General features: G+C 42.4%; 1 protein-coding gene across 2 annotated transcripts in view; it reads left to right on the top strand.

The window, feature by feature from the left end:
- The first annotated feature begins 1,187 nt into the window (after nt 1-1,187).
- Nucleotides 1,188-19,039, top strand: part of dok6 (docking protein 6) — a 44,038-nt gene continuing 26,186 nt past the window's right edge. For both annotated transcript variants that reach the window (XM_062379785.1, XM_062379784.1), the window contains exon 1: nt 1,188-1,446. In XM_062379785.1, the coding sequence (XP_062235769.1) occupies nt 1,381-1,446 (66 nt within the window). In that variant the 5' untranslated portion in view covers nt 1,188-1,380. The remainder of the gene's footprint in view (nt 1,447-19,039) is intronic.

The following is a 19,039-nucleotide window of genomic DNA, read 5'->3' as shown; positions in this document are numbered from 1 at the left end:
TACAGAGTGTCACTTTAATGATCAAGGCACTTTTTAATAGGCCATTATTTCATTCCAGAGATGTGAGCGTAATATTATGACTGAGCCCATTTTTCACAGAAATGACTGACCAAGGACAAACATCACTCAACTATGCCACAAGGCAACACTGATTAATTAATTTTCAATTGAGCCTCCTGAGAAATGACTTATTGACCGTTACACAAGTCCTGCAGTAGCCCTTAAGAACGATAACTTATAGAAGGTAAGGACACTCGAGAGGTTGCCACCTCCTTTGATTTAAAGTTTCAGTGTTTAGAATTTGGTGTTGTCTAGTGGTGAAGTTGCAGTAATGCACCTTGACGGTGGTTGTCAACCGCCAATAAACCAGACAAAGAAGAAGAAGCATCTGCATGTTGCAGTTGAATACCCATCATATCACCCTACCCTTCCAAGCATGAGAGGGAACCTGTGGTAGCCTTCAGTTTTCATAATAAAACATGGCGGCCCCAACAGAGAGGAGCAGATGTAAATATAAAATATTCAAATGAAAAGGGGGTTCAGTCTAGGCTAAATAAAACTATCTGGATGATGACATTCAAGTGCAATCATAGCTAGGATTATTTCACATTTAATTTCTGCCAGTCAATCCCTTTCAGCTGAAAGGTTCAGTGTGTAAGATTCAGTGACATCTAGTGGTGAAGTTGAACATTGCAGCTGAAAACCCCTCACTCTTCCTAACATGAGAGAGAACCTTTGGAAGCCTCCAGTTGTCATAAAAACTCAAAATGTTTTTAGTTTGTCCAGTCTGGGCTACGGTAAAGAGAACATGGCAGCCTCCGTAGAAATGACCCACCCCTGATCTAAATATAACGTATTTATATATAAATGGTTTATTCTAGGGTAAAGAAAACAATTTAGATGATCACAAACAAGTAAAAACATCACTGGGATTATTTCCCATTCAGTTTCCCTTTCAGCTGAATCTCACACACTGGACCTTTAAACACCACCTGCCCTCGCCAGACATCCACCCCCCCGGACCCCCCCTCACTGTCTCAGGGATGGTGTGGTCCAGCAAGCGCGCCTCTCTCCTCTCCTCTCTCCTCCTGCCGAAGTGAATCAGCTGCAGAATGGTATCTCCCTCCTCCTCCGCTTCCTCCTCCTCCTCCTCCTCCTCCTCCTCCCTGCTCTCCCGGGTGGATCGCGCCGCTGAGACCGGGCAGCCTGAGCCTGAGCGCGGACGCAGGGGCAGGTTGCTCACCGGCTGGATGTCGCAGCGAACAAAACCTTCCGCCAGGTTTAAAATAGAGGCGTCTACTTTATATTGAATTTGTTTTTTTCCGGCTCCGGGGAGGAAGCGTCTCCCCCCCCGTCCCCGTCCCCTGTCCCCTCCTCACCATGGCTTCCAACTTCAACGACATAGTGAAACAGGGATACGTGCGGATACGGAGTAAGAAGCTGGGGGTGAGTACTGTTGCACTTGCTGCCTCGAGGAGAAGGAGGAGGAGGAGGAGGAGGAGGAAGAGGAGTTTTTTTGGAGGATGAAGAAAGCATCAGGGATTAAGACAGAGGCTTTAATTGCACCGCAGGCAGAGCAGAAACAGATTAGAGCAGTTTCTCTCAGACCTGAAACACTCGACGGCTCAGTGCCAGGTGCAGGTGGCTGCACATCCTGCTTCCTGCTTTCTGCATCACTTTTACTTCTTTTCGAGGAAAGTTTGGATCGAGCCTGACCGGTGATCAGATTGTGTTGGGCTGCAGAGACTCACTTTCTCAACCCCTTTTATAATAGCAAACTAAACACACAGAGATAAAATGCTGTATAAACAAAAGGCTAATAATCTTAAATCTTCGAAAGGATTATGATAGACAGCAGCCACATCATGCAATTTTAAAAGTCTTTTAAATACATCCCTTTGTAATCGTGTCATTAGGGAAATTACTATTATTGATTTCATGATTTTCTGAGATAATATACTGTATATACTTTATACTATACTATAATGGCATTGACACTTAAGATGTCGACAAAGAAATGTAAACATGGCTTGATATGTGTTGAACCGTTAATTGCCCATCAATACAAAGAAAACATAAATGCAAGCAAATGTATAGAGCATGAAAGCGTATACCTCCGCCAAGGCCTAGCAGTCCCCTTATGAAGCCACATTAAATCTCACTAGATCTGGATTTTGATTTGGGTCTGTACCACGTTTCACATGCTCGTAGATATCAGTTCCCTTAATGTGCCTGATATTTTTCATCAGCATCCATACATCCGTGGATTATTCTCTCTCGCAGTGTTAAATAAGTGTTACATGAACCGCCATCTTATCGAGATCAACGAGAACATTTTACGAGTTGTTCTTTCACCCAATGCTGCATCCTTCCAATCCAGTGTCACAGTAATCCGTCCTGATGCTTTTGCACAATCTTGCTTACAAACAAAATGACAGCACTGACACATAACCTCCCTGTCCCAGGTAATAACACCGATTTTTAACTGAAATGTAAACAAATCACTACCAAGTTTCCTTTTGGCAAACGCTGACACCGATACATCTGTGAAAGGGTTATATCGGCTGATTTTATTAGCCAACGGATTATTCAAACAGGCTCTAATTAACACTTTGTCATATGAATTCCAAGATGGACAACATAATACTGGGGAACATCGTTCATCACGCCGCTGTTATCCGTCAGCACAATTCTTGCTGTACTTTTAATTCTCCTTCTGCCCCAGCGAATTATTCCCAGTAATGAAAAGTCTCATTGAACTCCGGCTGATTCTGAGTGATTGCGGCTCCTCAGTGTCACGATAATGGATTTCCATTGAGATACAGCGGGGAGGGGGGGGGGGGGGGGGGGGGGGATGGCTTAACTGCTTATATTGAAATGAATGATATGTATATTCAATTATGAGTGGCTGATTGTCTGACTCATAAAGCCATCTGCTTTTTGTTCGTACTTCCAGCTCATTACGCTCACAGAACAGGCACACTCCCTCTCCCTCTGATGAAGTGTGATGATGGGGGCTAATGATGTCTGCCTCCTCACATCATCACCTGGCTTCATCAACACTATTTCTCCATTGTTTGCTGCTTTTCCTCTGACGACTCTTTGAGAGTGATCACTGTCGAGCAAGACCGATCTTCGCTGCCCCTAAAAGACTCGCACAACCTAATCCCGACACAACGCAAGCACGACACATTTTGTTTGCGCGCAAATTATCTCCTTTACAGCTACAGCCCGACCCCATTTGTTGACATCTTGCTCAGGCTATTAGCGGCGTGCATTTATGGAAAATAGGCAATGCGGGGAAGAGCCTATGACTTTGTGAAGCCGACGAGAACGCACGCTGTGTCTGCTGTGCTTGGAGGTATGGATGCTGTATCTCTCCCAGGTCCACATCTCATCCTGCTGTTTGCGGAGAAAAAAGAGTTTGTGTCCTGGTCGCCCACTCCCTCAGCCCACTGCCCTCTTGCTGCTGTTTCATCAGAGAAACGCCATGCTGCGACGGCCTCCGAGGACCCCGCTGGTGGCTGACAGAATGAAAAGAATTAAACGTCCACGCTAGGGTTAGTTATTCTCATTCTGAATCAGATAGAACAGAATGACAAAAAGGAGAAGGGATAGGGATCTGGATACCTCAATCAACAGGCACTGATACATCCCTGTGATTATTTCCCCTGTGTGGAAATAGCTTGTTGGTGCTAAATGGCATATTTTTGTTGTCATATAAGTGTTTGTTTTGTGTTGTGTTTTGAGAGAGATGAAAATCCTAATGTGTGTCTGACTCACACGTGCGTGGGCTGACTGGAAAGATAAACATCTGGGTCGAAGAGAATTATATCCAGAGTTGGAGAAAATCGTTGTTTTGTGGAACACGTGTGCCCAAACAAAATATTTGGTGTGTTTTATTTTTGCTATTATAAACAGCTCAATGGTGTTTGTGGTTTTAGGCATCATTGTTCTGACTGGCTGTTAAGCGTCTTAGCAGAGGGATACGGAGGAAAAGAAGAGGCACTGTCCTCTTTGCTTCTACATCCAAATTACTTATATTTGAATACTTACACCAATCTCTGATACTTTGATGCAGACAATATTCTGTATCAAAGTCCATTTTTTCATCTTACATAATAGTGCAAATAGGGTCAGAACTAAATGTTGTTTTGTATTGTGGATTGATCTGCCAATTATTCTCTGTAAATGGATTTACGGTTGGTTAATGAAATTAAATCTCCCTTTGGAATTTCTCATAGCCCGAGGACTTCAGTTTGTTTGTTTTTGTCCCAATAAATGGTCCCAAACTCTCCAGAAATGTTCCGTTTACTATTACGTGAGATAATGAAAAGCAGCAAGTTCAGCAACAAAAATATATTTTAGGCGTTGTGCCTTTATCTGACGGACAAATTCTCAAGGCTGGAATCATAAAAAGATGAATGCATTAGTAAAGTAGACGTGTTAAAGTCTTTGAATAATTGATTAATTGTTTCATCTCTAGATGCCAGCTCTCAGTTGTTGTTAGTTTTGGATGATCAGTGCTACAGACACATCTCTTGTTCATATATTCATCAATCTTTTATATGCAGATATCTTCTCAGATGGAGTTTTAGGTCAGGGAGGTGTTTTCCTCTTCATTTGATGCTTATTAAATACTTTCTTTTTAAGTGTTTAAAGGTCTCTCAAATATCAAACATCAAGACTTGGCATCACATTTGACCTTCTAGCTCTCCCACCTGGCTCTTTACTCTAATGCTGTGTCAGTTCAAATGTATTATACAGTATTTTTTATTGGAAAGTGGTACAGCTGAATGGTTCCCTTTATGAGATATGAACTAAAGTGGCCACACCAACACCGGCAGCTTTGGCGGAATGAATCAGCATCCGTCAATGTGATTGGCTCATTTCCAAACCTCGTCATGTGTGAAGGTTGAGGCCACGAGGTCAGGCCTTCGTTCTGCAGAGTGATCAAGATTACCAACCACTTTCTCTCCCCTCTCTCCCTCTTTTTTACGTCTCTTTCTCTTTCTCTCTCTCTTCCTCCTGGGACAGTTGTTTTCTTTTTTTCTCACCGACATGAAGAGCAATGATTTCCGACATTAGTCAACTTCTTTGTCTCTTTGTTGTCAGAGGAGACAACGATGCCGTGTTCTTGAATTCACAAGTAGCCTGTCTCTCATTTCTTTTCTTCACTTCCTCACCTTACCACCCATTCTCTCACCTCTTGTCCCCCAGCGTCTCACCTGTACTCCCCACACTTCACAGTGTCTTGCTCATCCTCCTCTCCCCTACTTTATCTCCCCTCGTCTGTTCTTCCCCCGGCTTTATCCGGCGATCTCCCCTCACCTCGTCCCCCCCTTTTCTCTCTCACCTTTCTCTCCTTCATCGGTTTGCAGACAGTTGAAAGACTGAGCACAAAAGCAGCCCATTCATCACCCGACACTGCACCCTCCGTAACCCCAACAGGCTATTCCCCCTGACACTGTGCAAAGGCCCATATACACACACACACACACACACACAAATTGGCTTGCTTCGGCAATGAAGAATTGGCACACACATGCACTCGACAAACAAGTAAACAATCTGCTGCCAGAGAACAGTGTGTGGATTCTCAATTAATTTTAATCATGCGGCTTTGTGCGGTACAGTATTTTTTTTTATACTACATGAAGACAAACCCAAATGCTCACAGGAGCCAAATACAAGTGAAGTGTCTCCACAAAGAGGAAAACATTAAATCTGGCAGAGTCTGGGAAGCAGCAGTAGTGATATTGCCTTCACACATGTGGGTTCTCTCTTTGTATCCATTTCGGTGGAAAGCGGCTGATGCTATCAGTGTGGTGGACTTCTCTTGAAAAGCTGAATTACATGACCTTTGAGTAATTTGTGTGCCGGTCACAGCCCAGGTACATGTTTCCCCAGGTTTTGGATCACGGTGGTAAATTGAAAAGGTCAGCTGATTAATAATTCCGTCCCAACTTTTCTTGGAACCCTAACAAAAGATGGCCATTTCAAGTTTGCCGCAGGGGAGTCTGTCCGCTATTCACTCTCTCCATTCACAAACATGTTTTGACACTTCAAAGCGGCTGTAAATCCGATACTGGCTCAGGGGCACATATGTCATATTTTTAAGAGAACACAGAGCACTTCATGTGCACGCATGTGACATCACACAGATAGGTTCTTGTTGAAATGTTATTTCACACCACAGTATTTTCACCAGTCAACACAACAAACTCAACACTGACTTCTGTTATATAAAAGTAAATGTGCAGCACAACAAGGAGATTGTCTTTATTTCAGATTTAGACAACTGAAATTACTGTTATTTGTACATGGACCAAATGAAGGCACATTACATAGAGGATGTTGCGTTTATTGATTAACCGGCCGTAACATCACCTACTAATAATTATTTAGAAACCTGAACTGTGAACTGTGTTGATTTTTAAAAGCATGAACAGTGAGATTCTAAGGGGCCATTGGGCATCTAAAAATCAGAGATTGTATCTTTAGCCCCTTTTCCACTGCAAAAAACCCACGTTCACCTTCTAGCATCTGGCTTTTATCTGCCATTGCCATTAACGCTCCGGTCAAATGAAGTTAAACAGAGGTTTTGATTGGCTCTGGCTCTGATTGACAGTGATGGAAACATCATACTTCGGGTGAACGCAATAATTTATCTTCTCTATTTTTGCAGCCAAGATGCAGCTTCTTTTCCAACACAATGTTATGACGTGACATGGTGCGTAATTGGCCGTGAATGTTTGTATGCTTTTTTCTAACCGTGATTTTTTTGTATCGTGCAAGATGGGAACGGAGTCAATTACCTTTAGTAATGATATATGTATACATACACATATACACTGATGTATACCTATTCTTATATACAGCCAAATGTGCATCATTTTACATTCAAATGATGTGTGGTGTGTGTTGGACTGCAGAGTTGTCTGACCTCCTTTTCATTCCAACCCAAACAAAATTAAAACCAACAATCTCAACAAATATCTTAAAAATGTACATGTATGCCTCATATAAAATGCTGTTAATGTAAACTGTAATAGCAGGAATAAAATGGAAAGGCACAAAGTTGTTCTGTGCTGTTGTCTAAGTGCAGTTATGTGGGTGCTTTGGTCAAACAACAACATGAAATGTCAAAGCAGAAAACACATTAAAAATGCATTATGTCTGGCCCAGAATGAGGAGGAGTGAAAATACAATCAGCCAAAAGTGTGGATGTAAACAAATAATGCAGACTGAGAGTTTAGGTTATTCATCACACTAACACACGGATATCATTTGCAAAAACAGGGTTTACAGTCCTGCTTATCGATTTATTGAAGGGATTTGGGGCCTTAAAATTACTTTTTTATGAGTAAACCATTCTGCGATCTTGGGCATTCGCACAGTTTGTTTTTAGGGAAATTAATGTGTGTAATTTAAAGACTGTGTGTGACAACAACTGCAGCCAGGGCTTATTAGATTCTTTCCACCTTTGGTCGTGTTGGAAGGTTTCAGGGAAGTTTAATGTGTGACAGAAGGTTTAATGTGGCTCCTTGCAAGAGAAATTGACTGGATGAAATACTGGCAATTTGTTATTACATGAGTAATACTCCTACTAGTTGTACTTATTCAGGGTTAGAAACTGATTATTAATCTTTACTGATGAGATGATTGGAAAATCCATGTGTCTACCCATCTTTGCACTGAAGGATTAGAGTTTGTCAATGCTACAGTCGAAAAACAATCCACTCTGGGATGAAAGATATTGAGTTTAAATCATTCAAAAACTAGAACTGCCCTCAATCCAAAGGCAAACAACCCTTAGTCTATCTGTCTTGATCTCGCAATAGAAAAACAGAAGGAAAAAGAAAGCTGTCTGATAATTTATGCCAAATAGTAAAAACTCATTGATCTCAGCATTATTTTGGTCGAATCAGGATTAATCGATCAGAGTCGCAGTAAAAATTAGGCTGGTGTAATTAGAGCACAATCAATAATCACCCTGAGAGATCCAACCCTCAAGGCGTATAACATTTAGGTTCCGCTGCAACAACCACAAGACCAAAAAAAAACAACCTGAGGTATTCGCTAAATATTGGATTCGGAGTAAATTGTTAAACCCCTAATAAATATGTCTTATTACATTAGGGGTCATTCACTATTTCCTGAGAAATTAATCAAAGTGATAATAAATTCCTGGATCTGTCCGTCTGACTGGATTTGCACCTAAATTTAACAGGTACTCTCCATTCATACGATTGCTGCCATTAAGTGACAACAAGGAAGAAGGTTTCTTATATCCTGCTTCAAACATCTAACTGAGAAGGAAAAACAAGCTTTTTAATATTTGGTTTTGGAGACTGTTAAGATCCGCTGTTAGGCCTGTAGAGAGAGATGCATCACGGTGAACACTGACAGAGACATTAACAGTGCACACAAGGCACTTTTTGTTACTGTGGTTGTTAGATATGAGAACAAAATCAACAGTTATTACTCTTAACATACTTTCCTCTACCCACTGGTGCTTTCCTCTCATCTCTGTATACAATAACTCACTGCATTATCAATTATTTCTCTTTTGTCTCCCTCAGCTCTTTTTGACTTACAAGTGGGTATTTCTATCCCGCAACAAGCAGCCTTTATGTAGACAGTGTGCATTGTGTTGGTGTGTGGGTATGTTCCCCCTTGTTGGAGCACAAGCACCAACCAGGGCTGAGGCAAGAGGAGGGGAGAACAATGTGTCTATTGTCCTAGATGGCACAGCCATTTAAGATAGGATCTTGCCACTTTCATGCGCTCGCTATTAACAATGACAGGCCGTCTAGAATGGTGAATGTCGGGAGAATTTCTTCACCCCAGGAACTGTACTTGTCAGTGGAGCGTAGACAAAAACATAGTCAGCTGTGTTAGACATGGATAAATGTGACTCGGGGAAAAAGAATCAGCAGATAAGTGGATCATTAGATTTCTTAAAATTTGGAGGCCACATCTAGCCTTGTTCTCTGCTTTGCCAAACAGGAACTGAAACTGTAGCAGAGAGAGAGGATTTTTAATGGGCCTTGCTTTGCTTCTGATTTTATTTGTGTCTTGTGGGGGGGAGATGTAAGCCACTTTCTTTGGTCTCCCTCTCGTGATAGATGTGTTTGGAATGGATGCATTAATTCACAGAAATGCCGGGCTATACACTGCGTGGTCATTTCCTCTGGTTTCCATCAGCTTCCTCCATCAGACAATGACTCGAAGACAAATTACCAGCTTTTATTGGTCCTGATGAATTGCATCTCTCGCAAGATATGGGAACAACAGCCCAACGCTCGTTATTCAATTTGAAAAATGGGCCTCTATTATAAAGTCTCTTTCATAAATAAATCTCTGACCTCACTTTAACATTTCACAACATTGATTCCTGTTGTCCCTAGTTATCAAGAAAGCTTCTTTTTTTTGTCTTGAACAGGGCCAAATGTTATTAGTTAAAAATGTCTAAACCCCAATTGATTAAGTAATGCACCATAAAGAGACAAGTGTATCAACACTCTCTTTCTTGTCCTCACTCAAAGTCAGGCTTTTAAATACCAAACAGAACTTAAATTTCTGCCCCTGCAACCTTTTCTCTTGTTCTGGTCTCAGAGTTGCTTTCTGCCCCCCCCCCCCCCCCCCCCCGCTTTGAAATCTATTCACAAACACGCCGGCACTGTCCATATCAGCTTTGTGTTGCCAATGTTTCCTGATGAGCTGCATTCCAAACTGCAAAGTTCTCTAATCCCATCGGAGGAGAATGTCACAGCCCAATAGAAGAGGTCTCTAATCCCAGAAGACCATTCACACTGACAACACACAAGATACTTGATTCATCTTAAGTCAAAATTGACACAACAACTGCATTTTCCAAGCCTAATTCGATTTTTCTTCCATTTCATGTTTATGTCAGTCACTTTATTGTTTTTGCCATCTTATCAGTGATGGATGATAAAGTCACTATTGTTTGTCAGTTCACAACTTTGGTCACGGTTGGATTATGATGAGCAACTACTTGATGGATAGTCCTTAAATTCTGATGGACACCTGCAGGCTGATTATCCTCTGATATTGCCACCATAATGTTTTGTCATTTTTAGTGAACGTCTCAGTTATTGGATGGGTTGGGAATTTAATTAGTTAGAAATTCATTTCTGCCTCAGTATAAGTTGTGAATGGTGATTTTACATTTCGGACCATGGTAAACATTGTACCTGCTAAACATTAGCATAAGTTGTCATGCCGTATGAGCACGATGCTGCTGTTCGCATTTAGCTCAGAGCACTGCTGCGCCCAAGGTGTTGGCACAGCCTTACAGAGATGCTAGTGTGAATAATAGTCTCTTGACATAATATCGCTATAATTAATCGAGAGTAAATGGAATCAAAGCCCTCGATTGTATTAACTAACCCAAGTTGTTTTATACCACAATTCAAAACTGTTTTTGTAAGCTGAAGCAGTTAAATAGCCAATAGAGAAGTTAGATTTCAGCAATGTGCCAAAAGTCATTGGCTGATCCTGATAAATCACAAGGCCTTCCCTGTGTCAGAAAGTTGTCTCGCCAAGGAATTATCAATTAGCCGCATTTTACCTGAATATCTTTTGTTCTTTTTTCTAGTTTCAATAGAGTTACTGACTAATTTATATTGTTATATTCTTTTTATACATTAATGTCCAGTCACGGTGATATAAATTCCCTTAGTGATGTTAGCTGCGTGATTTTAAAAAGGTGAATGTATTTTGGCTCCATACTCAGGTCTATCTGATCCACATATTACACCGCCCACTCAGTGCTCGGGCTTCACAGGTCTCTGTGGTAGTGTGTTGCTACATTGTGCAGATACACTGGAGACCCACCTATAAAACACCAGGCCTAGAGGAATCTATCACAGCTCCATTAACACTTCTGCTTCATCCTCCTCTCCTTGCCTTCCTCCCCTCATTAATCAGCAGACCAGCCCTCGGGGATCTCTTCTGCAGCTATAATCTCACTTTCAGTTCGAGTGCTTATGTGTGTGCATATAGTATGTGGACACTGTGTTTATGTGTATTTGCATATGTGTACATGTATACTTCCATGTATCTTTTGTGTGTGTGCAATTTTGTGACGTTGTTCAGTTTCCAGAAGGATTTTCTTTACCTTTGTGTCCTTGCTATAAAATATTGAATTAAAAACCTAAGAAAGATCCATTAGATTTCCTCAAATGATGTTTTTGTTGTGTCAGTCATCCCCCTCAAGCTGCCTCTGAAGTCAATTTAGTCTGTATGTGATCTGATAGTATTGTATCACATCGGGTTTTCCGGGATGAGCTGTCAAAGCTGACAGTTGTGTGCGGCGCTTCAAAAGTGGACCAGATGAAGTTATTCTCAGAACAAAAAAGTTCCAGCTACCTTTGTTTAAAACTGAATCAGGATCTATAATGAGTTCTTGTCCTGCTGTTACCTTTCATCGGCCTGCTTGCCAAGCGTTTTCAGTACAGTGCGAAGCCAAAGATAGCCTCAGCTGTGTGTCTGTTTGTTAAGAGCTTGTCTTCGTGCCTGTGTTCTTAATTTACCCAGTGCCGTGCATATGTAAACATTATTACTGTCTTGCTGGAGGAGAAATAATTAAAATAACACACCTGATCTGCTTGAAAATACAAGCAAATAAAGGCTTGTTGAATCTTCCCAGGCTGTTGAGAAAACAACACGTTTTCATGTGTCACTAATTGTGAAGTGCTGTATCATTAACGTGATGTTGAAAAAAATCCTGACCTTTACAGTCTTGTGTGAGCAGAGAAAATAAAGTGTGTGCATGTCAACCAGTGTAGGAGCATTGTTTGTTTCGGTTTTGCTCGGAGTTGAGTTTGTACTCCACTCTCCTTCTCTCTCTCTATTCCTTCTCAGGGGAGTTCTTTTAATAGTAAGGAGGTGACAGTTTGCTTCTTGCCGAGCACCGGGGTGACAGTTTGGTACCTGCCCAGTGCGGCATTAAACCGCTCCAGCTAACTCACTCTGTACGCTGCATGCAAAAGCTGCCGGCTTTCTTGGATTTGTGCTCCCATTGTGATGAGCCGAGTTGACCTTGAGTACAGGCCAAGGCCATGTGATCCCCTTTCTATTAAACAGCTTTTTAATATTTCCTCAACAATTATTGTTCGGGGAATGAATTTTTGGGATAAGGACTGCCAAGGGAAATGGAGCACACAATATGGCAGCCTTGGCAGTGGCACTTTGAGCGGATCGTTTAAAGGTCATAATGGGGAAAGTAATGGCCCTTTACAGCCGTAAAACAATTGAAAACATAAGGTTACTGGATAAAGTTTTGGAGTGAAATCTAGGAGATATAAGAAAATGGAGTTAATAAGGCAAACTTGACCCATCATGAGTTGTAATGGGGTATAATATACCAGTAGATAAAGATTTAACTTGAAAAAGGAAGTTTGAAGTGAGAGCAGACATTGGGGTCAGCATGGTGTTACCCCACTCCCTCCCCATCCACGCACACACCTCCCTCCCTCTCATCCCCCTCTTACGCTCTCAGTTGTTCGCTCTAATTTCAGAGAAACGTCTGTTGGACGAAGTGATAATTGCATTCCTCAATGATTTCATGCTGAGACACAGAGTGACACTGAATCACAGCCCACTTAATCCGAGGGAGTGTGTTCTTTGGAGGGAAATGAGACAAAAACAATATGACAAACTCCATCGGACCCTCTTCTTTGACATAAAAGTGCACTTCCACATTTCCCTCCCTTGCACACATTGCGTGCACACTCCCTCGGTGTCCTCTTTTGATTCGCGGACCAAATGTGGCTGAGTCAAGTTAGTTCCGGCGAGCACAAATCTCTCGGCTCTCTGGTTGTGAGGGACTAGCTGTTGCAGACACAGAGCCTGCTGCTTTCCCAGCTAACCGTATCACAGAAGAAGCCCGAACATCAGTGAGCGAGTACCTCTTTAGAATTAATCCTCCGGGGAGGGGGGGGGGGGGGGGACTGCACCAATGCATGAGGATTACTGCTTTTAGGGCTTCTGAAGAAATTCGAATAACAAACGCTCGCACAGAGTGTCCTGGAAAACACTCTGTGTTTCGTAACATTCTGCTAAATGTGTGCACCTCACATTTTTCTTTGCTCTATTCAATTTCCCGGTCTTTATTGATATGATAATCAAGCGGTCAGCTAATGGTAATCAAGCTAGACAGTTGGTAGCATGACGTCATGGCCGTGGGCAAGAGCTCTTTTCATCCTCTCACTCTAAATTCACCGCCCACGCAGGTTCTGAATCTCCGTGTTTGGTTTTCTATGTAGGAGCCCCTCACCTGTTGGCCTAGATGCACATTTTCCTCACGACAGGAGAACCAACATACTGACGTCAAGAAATACAAGACCCAGATGAGGCTTCGTGCATGCAGACCGTATTCTCCCTCATTTATGGATTTAGCGCAGTTTAACATTCAGCCTGACTAGAGGGTACACACTGGTGAACAACTGATTCCAAACTTATAAAGAAAACACAGCTCTGTATTGCTGCTCTCTGTCTGTGGTGTTCTCGTCGGCGAGGGTATTCTGCCATAGTCAAATCCTTCTTTGTCTGCACGTTATTGTCTGTGAACGCTCCAGCCTTGTACATGGATTAAATGGAAATTGCTCTACGTGTGTGGATGTGTGTGTGTGCAGAGGATTGCTGACTAAAGCTGTAATGCATAAAGAGGTTTGGATGAGGGATGGTTTAAAGAGCAGGCAATTGTCATAATGATGACTTACAGCAAAATTGTCCCACCGTGAAAATGCTTCACTAATGCATTCGGGTCGAGCACAGCCTCATATACTGTAGCAAACAGTGCCTGCCAACCTCAGTGTCACTGGAATCAATAGTGGCTGAAATATACAATGGAATAACTTCACCACATTGGACTAAGCGACATTCTAAAACGGTGTTGTTAGATTATGGGATTATGATTGCAGTGTAATCCTTTGTCCTCTCTTTTCCTGTAAACAAAAAGCAGTTCCTCTCTGAGTCCTTGTCAGCTCCATTCTGCTCCTGCCCTACACTCTGGAAGGGTGCATGTGTTCGAGCAGACACGGGCAATGTGCCACGCTCTTTACGCCATAAACCCTCCCTCCACTACCTCCCCTTACTCCCTTGCACCTGAGAGAGGAACTTCAATATTGACCTACATCTCCCTCAGAAAAATTTGGAACGCTATTTTTGTGCTGCGCTTTAAAAAAATGCTCTGCTACAGAAACTGAGATGCCTGGATCCGCACAGTGTGCGACATTTTAACTAATGTTTTCCTGCTCAAGGCTGCCGTTGCCCAGCGTGGATCAGACACCTCCCTTGTCTCCCTCACGGTAACAACTGTAGAAATACTTTCCCCGCGCTCGCTGATAATTTGCATGAGAAATGAAAGGAGTTTTTGTGAGGTTGCCTGAGAAAATCTCAGCTTGTGGTTCACTTGATGTTACGACTGAAATATGGGGTAAGAAGAAGAGGGATTTCTGTAAAATATACAGCAATCACTGTCATCAAGAGGTTTCCCAAGTGCTCTCACCGAGTCTTATTTAAAAGTGTAATTTATCATGAATCCTAATGGAGGCCTGCAGCCGGCCGTGGCCCTGGTCTCTTCAGAAACTACTTTTTCAACAGTTGCTCTCACCACCTCCTAATCATTTTTCTCTAGGCGGCACGGTGGTTCAGTGGGTAGCAGTGTCGCCTAACAGCAAGAAAGTTCCTGGTTTGGATGCCAGTTCAGTCTTTCTGTGTCATTTGCATGTTCTCCCGGGTACAAAGACGTGCAGACTGGGCTTAGCTGAATTGGACTGTAGGTGTGAATTTGAGTGCAAACGGCTGTTTGTTTATGTGTTGGCCCTGTGATTCACTGGTGACCTGTCCAGGGCGTACCCCACCTCTCGCCCAATGACAGCTGGGATTAGCTTCAGCCCCCCTTGAAGGATGATGATGAACGGATTGATGGAGGGAAGCTTTCTCTCAAGTCAAATGTCTTTCCCCTTTGCTGTTTGCAATTTTCTCTCTTTCATCCCCTTTTAAAATATTTTTTTCTCTCCCTATGCTTTCTCTCAATCTCCCCCGCTTTTATTTCTGTCTGTTACGTGCTCACTTTAATCCCACTTGCACGTGCGGTCCCTGTCACACTGGGTACACGAACGCTCCGCTCTTGGCGAGGAATCAGCTGGAACCTGTCTTCAGTAATATTTCATGCCACATTGTGACCAGGATCCAGTTTTCAGCAATGAATGCCCTGTGTGTGTGTGTGTGTGTAATGCCACCCAGTCAGAGCCAGGGCCTTAAAAAAAATGAAATAAGGGTAACTAATACTATGATATTACATTTCGGGACCAGTTTGGCTCATGAATGTTTGATGAGAATGTCCAATCATGCATAGACACAAGAAAAGAGATGAGGAATGGGAGAAGAGAAATTAAGAAGAAAGAGAAGGGCAGACAGAGACAAATCAGGCCTGGAGAGAAAGTGAGGAGGGGAAATGTTTGTGTGTGCGTGTATGTGTTTGTGTGTGTTTGGGATGGAGTGGGTGGGGTGGGGGGTTGATTACTTGCTGCTGAGGTAGCACTGCATTACACATGAGGATTTGGAATGGCCCAGATAAAGTAATCTATGATTAACTGGGGCGCGGCTGGCTCACCACCCTGCCAACAGCTGTAGTTGGGGGCGAATTACAAAATTATGGGATGTCCAAACATTTTAAATGCGGAAGAAAATATAGCTCAGCAAGTGGGGGGGGGAGATGATGATGGTTGGCAGGAGAGTTATGCATGAAGTCAAAGGTGACAGCTAGCGGCAAGGCAGGAGAGTGACAGCGGGAGCAGGGGTGCAATTAATACAAACTTTTGTAGCCGTCACATTTGGCGGAGAGTTGTTTGAATGGTGGAACAGCCCTGGGAGGATTCTGGGGTTGTGGTTGACGGAGTGATCGCTGCGCAGTGATTGCTGTAACAACTGTCCGACGGGATAACAAATCAAATTATAAAGATGGACACCGCAGCACAGACCCTGCCACTGTCTGAAATTGATTGCCAGCTCCAGGAGCGGATAAGGTCGGGCCTGGTCTGTCATAGTCCATCAGGCATCATTATCACCAGGGGAACACTAAACCGTACGCAGAGCTGAATGAGCACGAAGACTTGATGAGCTCCATTGCTGAGAGACAATAAAAACAACATGTTTGATTGCTTTGCCAGTTTTTCAATGTTTGTGAGTATTGGTTTGAAGTGTTTCAAATAAATGTTAATTGTTTTAAAACAGACTAAAGTGGTTTGACTAAACTGCCCTAATTCGTAAAGTAGTTGTTGTTTCGCTAATTTCATAACATTGACCTGCAGTTTTTACAAGAAGAAAAGATATGATTTCTTGGCTGTTAACTGTTAAAAAGATGTTACACTCTGAGCTACGACTGTCATGGTGGAGCTACAGGAAAGCCAGGGGATCACAAAAGCCAGTATTCAACATCTAGGGACGCTGAATGTGTGGCAGTCTATTCAATAGTTAAATTGTGTTCTGGAAGCAAGTCTCTGATCTGAGTTTCACTTTTCTGCATCCAACACAGCAGCTAAATCTGGAGTGTTGAAGTACTGTCTTGATTGGAGTGCTCTCATAGCTTCTATGGCCAAGTAAGTTCAGCAGCAGTTGTCTTCAAATCAGAGTTTTTGTAGGGACCCGACCCTTCCTACAATTGTTTCATGTTTTTCATTAAATATCAGAGGAATTATGAGTGCATTCGCATCTCTGAGGTATTACAGTCCTCTTGCAATACTCCCTCGCACTCCTGAGAATCTATCAGACGGCTATTTTTACTCTGCCGTGTGATTAGTCATTTACCTGAAGCAGGGGCTGTCATTGGAAATCATTTTCATATCTTTAGAAAGTTTCCTGGTTCATCCGAATGACAAGCGATTTTGCCTGTGGGGGAATAGGTCCCATATTTTTTGAGAGGCGAGACAGTTCCTCAATAACGGCCAAAGTTTGATAATGCTCCGTGAAGTGAATCAACTTTGTGTTGGAGGTCAGCTGCCGAAAATGTCTGTGACTTCAGAGGTGGGGGTCCATGAGGTGTCTGTTCACTGGGAGTCTTCAGCAGACCTCTCACGTTATTTTATATGACAAAACTACGCATCCGGAATCCAAGTTGGACTCAAAAGAACTCATCAGGCTTGTTTTATATGTAAAGAGACGTGTTCAGTTCCATTTTGCACCTTCAATGAGCGCATCGTCAAACTTTTGGCCTCCCTCTGTCTGTCTGTGCTCATACTCTGGCTCTAATCCCTCTTCCGGTCCTCTCGTCCAACTGTCTCATGGTGGTTGTTCTAGTAGAGCTGGTGTTGATGAACTAGCTGAACCTTGCCAAGTGCCTCCTGAAGTGTTTTCCTCACCACAGACAGACCTTCCTAAAAGTGAAGGGATCGCCCTTGAAATGTTCTCTCCACTTGGTTGCTTTTGCTGCTGCCTATTTTTTTCTCCCTGCTGTGCTATTTGTGGTTGTTCCTTTTTTTTTGATAGCATAGACTCATATAAGATGCACTTCAGAACTGAAGGAAGAGGATCTCAGTCATAACCAATGCAATGTTTCACCTTTTGTCAGGTTGTAAGTTGAATACAAAGTGGATTTCTTACATTTTGTGGTAATGGTACATGCGCAAAAACCAAATGCTTTTGGGAGTTTGGGATATTTCCCCCCATTGTAATTTGCCCATTTGATCAAGGTCAGACAAATTTAATGAGTAGTAGGCTGCTCTTTTAAATCTTTCTCAAATTGTGGCTTATCTTTGGTCACATCACAGGCATTTCAGTGGTGATTTCGTGGAGTCATCATAGTAAAAGACTTTGAATGTTTTTAGTCATTAACTGTCTGTATGATAGGACTCCACTTATAATTTTTCGTACAGTTGTATTTCACTTATCGCAGCTAAATGGGTCAAATCTATATTCTCTGATACCTCCGTTTGGTGAGATATCATGTAGCTTGCAGCATATGAGCTAAGAGAACAATTGGAATAAGGTGATACATCCTGTTTGTGTTTCTGCATTCATACACATACAAACACATATTGACACAAACATACAGGCAATTTTAACCAAAATGATAATTTGCTTTCTTCACATTTCCATCTGCTTTTGATCTGTTTTTACTTGTTTAATTTATAAAGAGGCACTAACACACACACAAATACACCCTCACACACCCAACCACACATACTCAAAAACACAGTTGGAGAGGACAGGACTGGTAAAAACAAGGAACAAACTTAAACAAACAAGATTAGGAAGAAGGAAGTAAATCCCGACTCAAGGCTGAAGGGACCTTGCATCAGAAAAACACAAGACATTGTTGATGAGATGCGGGTCAATCTGAATTATACAGCCTGTCGAAAACTAAGTTGCCTGATCAGCTAAACTCACGGCAGCAATCAAAGCAAGGGACATTGCTGCTTTCTGGTCACAAGCCTGCCACTTTTCCCCATGTAAACAAGCACGATTCAATTTTCTTCTTAGTATTTTTTATGCATATGATATTATTAATTTTTTGTCCAATCCTCTGTAATGGTAGCTTTGCTGTGATTGTTTGTGTAATTGCCCACAGGGATAGCAACAGGTGGGTGGTTACAGGTAAAACTGCTTTCACAGTGACGTTATCAGATAAAAGCTCAAAAAGCCGAAACATGGGACCATTTCATTTCATCTATTCTTTGTTTCTTTATTTGCTGGAGCTGGCAAAGTGGTTTTCAAATGGTGTGTGTTCTGCACTGTTCTGCCATTAAATGAGTCACACCAAACCAGCAGAGAGACTCATTCATATCTGTGTAATGACATTCAGCATAAGAGTGTCTCTGAATAAGAGCCACCACCAGCCCCAGAATAGGTCTGTCTTGACAAAACATTGACAACTGTGGAACAGGGAAAATTAAGCCCTCTCCATTCATACCCCCTATGCACGAGCTATCTCCCTGAGGTTGCTTTTGTGCTGGTATAATTACTTAATCTGAGCACTCCTAGTGTGAATTACATTGTCTGCGGC

This window comes from Platichthys flesus, chromosome 21 (genome assembly GCF_949316205.1).
Source record: "Platichthys flesus chromosome 21, fPlaFle2.1, whole genome shotgun sequence".
In the NCBI taxonomy this organism is placed as follows: domain Eukaryota; kingdom Metazoa; phylum Chordata; class Actinopteri; order Pleuronectiformes; family Pleuronectidae; genus Platichthys; species Platichthys flesus.
Note: the sequence above shows the minus strand (reverse complement) of the source record. Positions and strands in the feature narration are given on the sequence as shown.